Source organism: Nyctibius grandis, chromosome Z, assembly GCF_013368605.1.
Source record: "Nyctibius grandis isolate bNycGra1 chromosome Z, bNycGra1.pri, whole genome shotgun sequence".
NCBI lineage: Eukaryota > Metazoa > Chordata > Aves > Nyctibiiformes > Nyctibiidae > Nyctibius > Nyctibius grandis.
In genome coordinates, this window is record NC_090695.1 from 18,565,598 (window position 1) to 18,577,324 (window position 11,727).

Below are 11,727 nucleotides of genomic sequence, written 5' to 3' on the forward strand. Positions count from 1 at the left end.
ATGGTAGAATGTGGCAGCAAAAGAGCTTATACCCTCACCCCACATGTGCTTGAGTCATAAATGCTCATTATTTGTAATTATATCCCTTCTGCCTTGCTTGTTAGGTTTGCAGAAAATGCTGCAGACTGCTTCACGCCAGTGAGTGGGCTGCACCTTTCAAGCTGCAGTCACTGATGAAGCTACAAAGCCCAACTCATGTCTCCTTGTTGCCTGGGTCGAATAGTAGTCAAAAGCCAGGTCAGAAATGTAACAGATTTCATATTTGGGCTATTGATCCACTCCTTTTATGGCATGGATCATCTGAGGCACTAACAGTCTTCAGCATCACTAGAGGAAGGCACAACAAAATTTTGGAAGGGGATCTGGTAGTGCTGGGATTGCTCCTGGATGCAGAATTGTTGAGGTGGGGTTCAACTGCTGCTTCTAGATCATTTTTACATCTCCTTTTGGTATCAGATCCTGCCTTTTTGCATTGTTTAATAGAACACAGAAGGGGTAGGTAAAATCTTTTATGTAGGTATAGATATGTGTGTGTTTAAATATATAAATATATATGGGACATAAGGTTTCTTTTCCAGTGCCTGCAACTCTCCCTTTTTTGGTGCAAATATGTCATGCCTTTATATGTAGCATCCTATGGTTAAGCAGCTCTTCATATGCTGCAGCCGTCAAGAACACGGAGTCCCAGCTCCTCTTGAGTCCAGTTTCACTAAAAACTTTCTCTCTTTCCTTGCGAGCTGCCTCCTCTCCTCAGCTGTGTGAAAGCTGCACCCTGGACAGCTGTATGTCGTGCAGGACAGGCCCATCCATCCATGTTTCTTCAGGGAGTGACAAGATGGCTCCTCAGTCACCTGGTGGGCCTGAGCGACACTTCTATGCAGACAAGCGATTCTGGGGGCTGACTTGTACTTTGCTTTACTTTATTGACATATGAGTGGGGTATTATGGGGCATATTTAATTATGGGTGGGGTACTGCCTGTTATTACACCCCGCGTGGCGCCGAGAGCCGGCCGGCGCCCGCAACGGCCGAAACCCGGGCCCCTGCCGGCCCTCGGCGCCCGCCGAGCTCCTCCTCCCCCCACCGACCAATGGCAGTTCCGTACGCAAATACAGGCGCGCATCCGGAGCGGGGATTGGCTGGGCCGGTTTCGCGGGAGCGGCTGGCGAGAGGGCGGTGCCCGGGGCGGTCGGGAGGGAGCGGGCGTAGCTCTCGCGCCGCCATGTTGCGGGGTCTGCGCCGGCGGTGGGATGCCTACAAGTACCGCTTCGTGCCCTGGCTGGCCCTCAACCTCCGTCGCAAGCGCAGGTGAGGCGGAGGGGTAGGTCCTGGGCGCCATCGGGCAGAGGTGAGGCCGCCTTGAGGGAGACGCTCGCCCTGCCGCCCTTTCTGGCCGCCGGCGGGGTGCGGCGGCGGCAGCTGGTGCCGCCCGATGGGTTTTCCGCAGGGTTTTACGGCCTTGAGTAGCTGCTGTAGCTGGGTGAGAGCTCCCCTTTGGGGGAGAAGAGCTGCAGTGGCCGAGACCCCGCTTCCCCCTTCTCGGAAGTGACCGGGGCCGCAGGAGCTAACCCGGGGTTTTCTCTGGGAGGTGGCCGCTTTGCGGACGTGGTTCAGCCTGTGTGTCACTGCGCTGACGTAAAACTAATACTTGGACTCTTTAAAATGGTATTTAACGTTAAAACTAAATAGATTGGTTTTCGTATTTTTTCGTAGGATGTGCTTGCCCTCTTTTTAAAGGTAAAAGTAGTGCTTGAATTTAAATGAGTACGACGTTGTTATAAGTAGCATAAATTATAATCTCACTAGTCAGCATAATATTTGTCCTTGCCTCATTTAAGGTGTTACGAACTATATGTATATATATTTATAAGCTCTGACAATTACATGTGTTTGATTTCTGGTATGTTTGTCACTAAGAGCTTAGTGGGGTTTAACCTACTTCCCTTGCTGTGACTACATCAGATGATGGTTTTATAGTAGGACAGGTATGAAAAACTATTCTTTAGGGTTTGGGTTTGTTTGAAACAACAGAGCATATAAGTTGCTGCTGTAAAATGGCTCTTCTCTATTTTATTTTGGAAAAATATAATCTTTTTTTTTTTTTTTTTTTCACAGGACCCTCCGATATGTTCCCAAAGGCTCCCGAGACAAAATTGTCTCTGATGAAGATGTCTTTGAAACACTACTGAAAATATTTAAAGCTCTGTTCATAAATGACTTCAGTAGACAAACACATATTTTGGCCTTACTTCCAGAAGTCAAATGTAAATACTTGGAATTACTGACTGTTGAGCAGAAGCGATCAGAAGTAAATTCGTGTAACAATCAGAGTCAACATGTGTTTACTCCAGAGGAAGTTCTGTTCAATACACTGGGGTTTACTATTACTCGAGAGCGAAGTTCCCTGGTGTCTGCTGGAACTGGAGTCTTTATTACCAAAGGTTTTGTACCGAAAGGAACGGTTGTATCTATGTATCCTGGTAATGAAATGTTCTTTTTTCTGATTAAGTTAAATGTGATTTCTAACCGTATAATTATAGAATGCCAAAGTTCCAAACTCGTTTTTATTTTATGGGTTTTATTTCTGTCATTCCTTGACAAGATCACAAGTTACGGTGAATGAGAATATTTTTGTATAAACTGACTAGTTATTTTGGACGTAAGCAAAGCAGTATGTGGGGAGGTGGGTGGGATTTTGTTTATTAAAAAACCTTTCAGTACTCAAGGTCTGATTTTTCAGCTGCTAGAAAAGTTGTTCCAGGTTCTTTAAACACAAATGGATGGGAGCAATTTCAAGTAGATGAACAATACAGTGTAATTTTTTGGGGTTTCTGTTTTGGATAAGGATCTGAAAAATGGCGTTTTGAGATGTCCACACAGATCTGCAGACAAGACCATGAACTTTTTGAGAGCACAAAAATACAAATTGGAGAATGAAAATAAAACTCTTATTTAGCAGAACTCTCTTGCATAAAGCATGTTAGGGAAATTGGCACTTCTTTGTTCCTCCTCCTCCTCTCTTGGAACTGTATTTGCTCACATTTCTTAAAAAGATTTGTAATTCTGTCAGTATGGCTAAGCTAGGACAGCTCTGCTGAAACGTTTTGGATTTGTTTCTGTTTCATCTGTCAACAGAATCATCCCATGCATGCAGTCTCTAGCTTGTGCCAGCATTGCAGGATCAGGACCAGTCCAAGCTTTGGGCAGCAGAGCATGTTTTGCCATGTCAGAGCTGGAGTGTCTGGCCATTACCATTGACTGGTAAATTGAGTAGTTGTCAAATGACATTCACAGGGAACGAGCCTGCGACCTTGCAGCTTGCTTCAAATTTCAGCCACATACTAGATATGAGTGTAGGCTCATTGAGAGTCTCAAAACAAAAGGATGATCTGTTGAAATGCCTGCCTTTTTCAGGGCTGTGAAGGAAACTGCAGGGCTGCTGGCTGGGGAAGGGACCCTGTGGAGAGAGTGGATCAGTGCTGTCCTGCCTGTTGCTTGGCAGTGAGTGCAGCCTCCTGGTGGGGCCTTTGCCTAGCTCCTCCTCAGCTTGCAGCAAAGGATTTCTGCAGAGGGTTGCTGAAGATGTAGGGGGGCTGAGGGATGCAAGACTGCAATGTCATGAAAAATCGCAAGCCTGTCTGCTGTCACTTTTATGTGCTTGGAACCCAGGGCAGATTAAATCCTGTCGACAGATTTGGGAAATGGTCTGCTGAAATGATTTGTCTATCCTTGGTTTGGCCTTTTCCCTTTCCTCTACCAAACAGAATCTCTGGTCTGGGTGGTGGAGGGGGGGTGTTGCAGCTTCTTTGCTGTCTGTGTGTGTGCTTTTGAAAGAGTTCTGACACAGTAGTAACAAAACAGCGTAATACCTTCAGATGCACTTTCTTGAACAGATGTCACTTGAGGTTTTCCTCTCTGAAGCAGGCCAGTTGGCTGTGATGCTTTATCTACCTCTCACATCGATACTGGACACAGGCCCTCTCTTTAATGATTTCCTTCAGTGGCTTCTCTCTTTGGAATATGTTGGCTCATGTAGATTTATTTTGCATCCCACAAAGATGTGTTTAAAAGCTTGTAGGTTTACAAGTGTAAATATTGACTGAGCGAGGAGTTCTCTCCTACCCCCTCTGTCTCCTTTGAGTTTATGTGTGAAGGGAACTGGATGATACCGTAAGCCCATTCTGACAGTTAACTTTCTTCTGAAATAATCATATCTGTCTTGCAACAGGTACAGTATACAGAAAGCATGAGCCCATCTTTTTCCAGTCCCTTGGCAATCCCTTTATTTTTAGGTGCATAGATGGCGTCCTTATTGATGGGAACGATAAAGGACTATCAAGATCAGTGTACAGGTAAACAGTCTAAAGAAGTACGGGATTGTCATTCAACTGATTCAAAATGGTGGTACTAACAGTCTAAATTCCCTGTTGTCTTACCCTAAATTGAGTTATATTTGAATGTCATCCACCTATGCGTATCTTGTGATGCAAACAACACAAGGGTGAGAGCAGCTGGACGTGAACTTGTGTCTTCGTCTGTAATGCCAGTGAGATGTGTTTTGATGTACAGAGACTGTCTCCTGTAAAGAAAATAGTTTTAATAGGAGCAGGATGTAGCATACATTTTTTTTAAATGCTTCTGAGCTGTTACTCAAATCTGCTTAGTGAATTAAAAAAAAAAAAGCCTCCAATGGACTTGCTATACCAAAAGGGTGAATCTGGTAACTCCGGCTCTGGTCCACAGATAAGCAGGACTTAAGAAGGGAGCAATAACCCTTGTAATGATGATGATGATGATAATAACAACAACAACAATAATAATATCTCAAGTTGGAAGAGACTCATAAGGATCATTGAGTCCAACTCCCTGCTCGTTGCAGGACTACCTAAAACTAAACCATATGACTAAGAGCATCATCCAGACACCCCTTGGTGTGTCTGACAGGCTTGCTGCCGTGACCACTTCCCTGGGGAGCCTGTTCCAGTGACCCACCACCCTCTCAGTGAAGAACCTTTTCCTAACGTCCAATCTGAAGTTCCCACTCATACAGCTAGCCTGGACAGTTTTAGCTTACCTTAAAATACAATTTGTAGCAATTTGTGTTTAAGTGTGACATGAAAAAAAAATAAAATTAATAACAGGCAAAATGATCTAAAATAATACCTAATTTGAATACTAATACCTACTAATACCAGATTTTAATCCCAAGAGTGAATTTGAAGTTGATATTGTAATGATCCTTCACATCTGTAGAGGTGAATGAGACCTGTTGACTCTTCTGTAATGGTAATGTTTGATGTTGACTTCTGGAATTGTACATGGTGATTTTGTGCGGGTTCTTCCACCAGATTCTGAAAGACATCACATGGTAGTGGGAGGTTTAAATGTACTTTTTAAAAGAATCATCAAGGTGTTGGTCCATGCACACACACCCCCTGCCCCAGTGTTGTCCTGTCTCCCAGGTGGGTTGGGCAACTGTCAACTTCACCCAGCGACCGTGGCCATTTCTACAGGAGGAAGTGCAGATAACCTGTTAAATGAAGGAGCAGTGATTCACATTAAAGCTGTCGGTCATTTCAGGTCTTGCAGCAGGAGAGATCAACTTGGCCCATTTCAAATGAGCGATGAGAGCTGGCTCACAACGGCCCTGCAAAATCCACTGGCAGTGGGCCAGTATGTCAACAACTGCTCACATGGTAAGTTGCCCGGTAAATTTTCCACACTTGAGTTTGTCTTTATGGATATAAATTATTTTGGAGGTGACACAGAGAATCAGATACTGATTTTGGGGGACAATAGTGCCATTTAAAATGAGATGAGCACATACAGGAGAAAGAGTTTCTGAGACCTTTTGTGACAGCTGGGTGTTAAAATCCTTCAGCGCAGCAATGCTGCTGATATCCTTGTGCTTTTGTCACTGACTCCCCCAGATCCCCCAGTCTTCCTCCTGGTATGTAGAATGAAAGGCACACATCCCAAAATGTGAAATGGGAAAGGATATCTGGCAAAGGGCTGCTGGGCTGAGGCAGTACACAGAGTTGCAGATCAAGTTCCCCAGGATGGTTCCAACAGGCTTCATGAGAAAACCACACACAGTGACATGTACAGTAAGATTCTGTCACTGCCTAGTTTGGACTAAAATGTCTTTTTAGACTTCCTTACATTTATGCACAAAATCTATGAAACTGTTGGTATGATATAGCTGTTGGACATGAAGAGGGGAACTGTGTGTTTATTGTCTCACATAGTATGTGTTGGTCTTAAGGGTTAGGGGAAATAAATTACTCGTGAATGTTTGTGAGATACAGAAAGCTCAGTTGCTACCACACCTAGCTTCTAAGTGGCTTCCAGAGCCTGCATTACACTAAAGATGTCCTGCCTCCAGGTAGCATCCAGAAAGGTTGCTGGAGTAGCGACCCAGGTAGTGACTGGAACGGAGACAAAGGTCTGTCACATGAAACTGTTTCTTCCAGGTCCAATGTCCATGTAAAGAAAACGCCCTTCTTCCTGCCGGAGAGATGGTGATTTTCTCCCTGGCTGTATTAATGACTTATTTTGCCACCAGGAAATTATTATTCAGTATTTTTTTTTTTAACTGTAAAATCAAATGTTGTATATTAGCAACACTGAGCAATGCTGTAAGGTACCCCTGGTGCTATGCAAGTTGTGCCCCTTCATATACCTGTTGATAATCAGGTCATCCTGTTTAATGCAGTAAAGATGAGTTAAAGCTCCTATAGTTGGTTGTGTATCTCTTGTGTAAATTCAAAATAGGACTTCAGAGGAGTGCAGTAGCTCCCAACAGAGGCATGGTTTTCAGGCTTGATGAAGCATCTGGTACTTTTGCAGCAGTACATTTTGTATTTTTACACATCTCTAAACCCTATCTTAAGATTTTCTCAGTATCATAGAGACTTTTTTTTTTTCTTTTTTCTAGAAAAAGCAGCCAACGTGTGTTATCAGGAGTTTGATGTGCCGGGATATTTTCCAGTAGAACTGAAACAGTATCTTCCAAACATCGTCTACAGCCATGACATAGAGAGGTTAGCAGCGAATCAAAGAGCTGATAGATTTGTGTGATACAAAGCATACTGTATGTGTAAAAAAACGACAAACATGGTTGAAGAATAATATTATTCCATATGAAGATGAGTTGCAGAAAAGTGTGCACCTGTATGGAAGAGTTAGCTCTTTGAATAGACTAATTTTAAGTGATTCACAAGGCTATGTCTTTTTGTTCCTTTTTCCACAACTTCACAAATGAGATCAGCATAGCTCTGAAGACATGCTTTTACAAGCAGTGGTTACACTATGGTGTGATTCTTCTGAACCCCATAAAGCAGTAGTTATATTTTGCTTGTATTACAGTACTGAGGTTTTTCAGTATGTATTTCAAATGTAGTTAGCAACCCGTAACTAATCGAAGCCCTTCTAAGGTAGTTGAGATTTAGGCTTCTTGCTCTCATGTTCTCCACGTCTTCTGCCTTAGTGAGGAATATGCAGATGAATTTGCAAGGAGAAACCTAAAATTAATTTGTATTGAGAGAAGTGAAATAACTATGCAGTATAAAGGCATGTGACTTTTAGTTACACTACACAATTACAACGTCCTGATTATGACCTGAAAATCCACCTCTCTTAGAAATTAAAACACTTAGAAACCTTTCTCAGATTTTTGTTTGGAAATGCGGGAAAAGTGACAATTAGGTGAATATGTACAAGGAGCGATATGGACAACAAGGACAGACAGTATGTCTGAAAGTGAGTGTCTTGTACTGGGATGTAGTCAAGAATAACTTTGAAGCTGTGAGAAAGGAAGCTGTAATGTTGGTCCCAAATTTAATACACCAAGGAAATTGCATTTCTAGTCCAGTTGCTACCTTCAGGAATCAAATAATCCTCTCATCTAGAGGATGTATAGGGATTTTAGGGCTGATCATCTAGACTTTTAATGTAATTCTGGAGCTATTTTAAAACTCTGAAATTTGGTTGGAGAGAGTTAATGGTGCACTTTGGAAAAACAGCTTTTCTGATTAAACTTAGACTTTGTTGAGGCACGGTTAAAGATGCACTTGTAATCTGCAGATAAATAAATGCTAATAAAAGAAGAGGTAAGACTGAACTTTGAGGAAGCCTGGATGCTGTACTTGGAAGTCTGAAAGCATAGTGAGCAGAACTAAGCTATGGGACTGTTTCAGGAAGGGGGAATTTAGCTCTCTTCCTTGGGATCTGTCCAAGAAAATGCAGTCTTTCAGTCGTCAGTTCTCACAGTGTACAGCCACTAGACAAAAGATCTCATCTGCTTCTAACTGCCTGTTTTGATATTTACAGCACTGACAGCATAGGTAATCTGGGTTCTAAATCTTTGTATTGTAAAATATTTCTTAGTACTTGCTTATCTCTTTGTTGTTGTCTGATTTGTTTCAAAATGACCTCACACTAAATTTCTTCGTAGTGGGGACTGTTTGGGTTGATGCTGGTCTTCACTTCCATGTGCATCAGCTTCTGAAGAATGTGCTCTCCTCCCTAGAATAGATGTATTAGCTTTAGGGCATCGTCATTTACTTAAAGGAAGTTTAGGGGGTGGATTCCTAAATCTCGCTATAGGAAAACTGTTTGCCAGCCACTGATTTCAGCTTGGAGTTTACAGAGAATTCACCCGTTATTGTTGATTGCAGCAGGTCTCTGGTGCAGTTCAGAGCTGTCTTTCAGGATGTTGTTTGGCTGAAAGTGGATTTAGCCAACTAGCACCTGTGGGTAGGTGTGTCTAGAGGAATGATTTCTGCTCCATGAACTTTGCTGTAGCTTCTCCTCCTTTCTGTATAAGTGTCTTTTTCTCTGTCTTGACTAATTCTTCTCATTTCTGAATAATTGTGTGAGTGAAAACATTATTTGCATACCCACACAGGCTGTGCTTTTTTTGGTAATTATATTGGTTTTGCATATGTTTACTATCTGTATTTCAGTGTTGTTTTTCCAGGCTCCCTGGCCTGCATTATGCCTATTACTCCCAAAAGTAATCTAGATAGAGCCATTGTTTTAGCTCCTTGCCATGAAGAAATAAAAAAAAAAAAGGGAAATACGATTGTTTGCTTCTACATGTTTTGCTTTTTCTTTTCTTACAGCCACCTGAGGTGTGTAGTGCTTGTCACTCTCAGAGACATCAAGCAAGGAGAAGAACTTTTTTCTAATTACTACACTGTTGTCAACTGAATTAATAGATTGAAGACTGAAGAAATCTGTGTCATTAAAATACTTCCTCTGTGTGTATGTCAAGCTTCATGAGCATTTTTACATAACAGAGGGCCGTAGCTTTACCATTTAGAAAGCAAGCTGCAGGCTTGTATTTCCCTGAAAATACTCCACATTTGATGCAGAGGTAAAGGTTTAACTGTTTACATCATTAGGTTCTCAGCTATCTACTGGTGTTGATATTATTGCTTATTGGTGTTCAGCTGTCTATACAATAACTCATAAAATAAAAACCTAAGTTCTGGACATGCCACTTAATCTTCTAGTTTGCACAGTTGTCTGTAACTGTGGCTTGGTTTTAATATTTTGCCATTTCACTTCTTGTGCTTACAATAGCCAAAATTTGTAAAAGTGACTTCCCTCTCGTGAACTGTTCCTCAGATAATCCTCATAGCTCACAGTAAGTACTAGTTCTCCTGCTTTTCTTGGAGTTGGTCCCTTTGGTATCCGATTCCTTCTAAAAAGTGTAGCCAGTTGTCCAAATCTTTCATGAAGGCTTTCACAACAGTGCTAATATGTGCTTCAGATGTGTCTGCATGGTGCACTGTCATCAAGAGGCGAGCTTCAGCCACTGGCTTCAGCTATGCCTGTCTTGGGTAGGAGGAAAAACAGTATGTAGCCTGAAGCCCTGTCCAATCCTAGTTTGAATGGTGCAATTAAAGTTTCCTGGCATGTGGCAACTTTCATCACTTTTATTCTCAAAGTGAACTTCACGTTGCAGCGTTGCTGGAAGAAATAATGCCAACCAAGTGTGCTGTGTGTTTTTTTTAATGAGTTACTGGCATAAACAGAGCCAGTCATTCCCACATTAATTCTTGCTGCTGTCTGCAAACTGCCTTCAGAAAGTATACAAGAGACAGCTTGTCAGTCTTTGGGTCTGGCTAAACAGCTTGGGAAAGAAAAATCATCCCAGTGTTTACTGCAAAAGTCCAAGCAGGCCTTCCAGTGAATTTATGGTTGGCTAAGCTCATGAGAACGAAGGAGCTGGGAAAGGGTGTGCTCTAACGAATCTGGTAGTGGCTGGGGCAGCCAGGGCACCCTGCTTAGCTGCAGAAGCATCTAGTCTCCTTTTCAGAATGCAAAGCTTTTCGGTGTCTGTGTTACTTCGTCTCCTGCCAAGCTTGAACCTTGTCTTTCATATTCATCTGGAAGTCCTCCTCAGCCAGAGAAGGCTGGCTTTTTCAGGAAGATTTAAATAGCAGAGCTATGAGATAGTGGCATGTGGCTCAGCATGGGTTGTACAAGTTTTATGAAGGTGCTGGGGACAACTTCCAGTGACAGTCCTTGTGTCTTCACTGTGTGGTAACAGATGAGAGCAGGCAGTGATCTCCAGTCCACTGAAGAGGACGCTCATCCTCCATGACTCTGAGGACCCCTTCTCTCCTGAGCTGGGCATTCTCCCCAGCTCACGCTGGGAGGAGGTTTTTGGGCATCTCTCGATCTCTGAAGAGGAGGCTGGTTGTCAGGCCGCCTGCCATGTTGCTTAGCTCAGCAGGTCAGGGTTTATGGGTAGGTGGGAACTAGTCTCAGCATGCCAGGAAAGGCAGGTGCTGTTCATGTTCTCCAGGCTGAGATGCTGTCATGCGAGGGCAGAGATGAACTTCAGCTGTCTCATTATACACTTGTTAATACTTTTTAAATAACCGGATTTTAAAGTATACTCCTGTCTGATGACTGTGGAACTTAGGTTTACAACTCCTTTATTGAGAATGGTTTGCTTTACTGGACTTGCTGCCTCTTGGGTGTGAATATTGCATGGTAGTGGAGGATTGCAGTGCTGAAGTGCAGGCTGCCTGTCGCAAACTGGATACATGGGACTGGCTTCTCCTTCCTAAAACCGTGCTTCGTGTTGGTGGCTAGAAGGGTGCTGGTAACACACTGGTGTTTTGATGACTGCTGAGCTGTGCTTCTGCAGCATCAAGGCCATCCCTCCAAATCCCCCCTCCAAAGGCCAGTAGGCTGGGGGTGGGTGAGGGGTTGGGAGGGGACATAGCCAGGACAGCTGTCCCAAGCTGACCAAAGAGATATTTCGTACCGTATGATGTCACGCTCAGCAATAAAAGCTAAGAGAAAGGAGGAGGGGAGGGGGCATTCCTTATCAAGGTGTTTGTCTTCTGGACCAGCTCCTATGTGTACTGAGGCCCTGCTTCCCAGGAGTGGCTGGACATCGCCTGCTGATGGGAAGTGGAGAATAAATATTTTTGTTTTCCTTTGCTTCTGCACAGCCTTTGCTCTTCCTTTATTAAACTGCCTTTGTCTTGACCCACGAGTTCTTTTTCACCGTATTTTCTACCCCCTGTCCTGCTGAGGAGGGGAGTGATGGAGCGGCTCAGTGGGCACCTGGCATCCAGCCAAGGTCAACCCACCATACCAACATAAAAGCAAAACCAAGAGTGTGTGGGGAAAATGGCACAGGGAGTTTTAGGCTTATTTTTCCTGGATTTGTCTGAACTTCTTACCCCTGTGGTAAATGTCC

The 11,727-nt window shown here is 43.3% G+C and overlaps 1 protein-coding gene across 2 annotated transcripts; it reads left to right on the top strand.

The window, feature by feature from the left end:
* The first annotated feature begins 1,186 nt into the window (after positions 1 to 1,186).
* SETD9 (SET domain containing 9) lies at positions 1,187 to 9,509 on the top strand. Of its 2 annotated transcripts, none has more exons than XM_068422714.1 (6): positions 1,187 to 1,320; positions 2,115 to 2,479; positions 4,228 to 4,351; positions 5,580 to 5,695; positions 6,937 to 7,042; positions 9,125 to 9,509. In XM_068422714.1, exons 1-6 carry the CDS (start codon positions 1,250 to 1,252, stop codon positions 9,210 to 9,212), a joined length of 870 nt encoding a protein of 289 aa, XP_068278815.1. In that variant the 5' UTR covers positions 1,187 to 1,249; the 3' UTR covers positions 9,213 to 9,509. The 2 variants fall into 2 exon arrangements, with proteins under 2 accessions (XP_068278815.1, XP_068278814.1); XM_068422713.1 differs by having other exon boundaries at positions 1,187 to 1,307.
* The last annotated feature ends 2,218 nt before the right edge of the window (positions 9,510 to 11,727 follow it).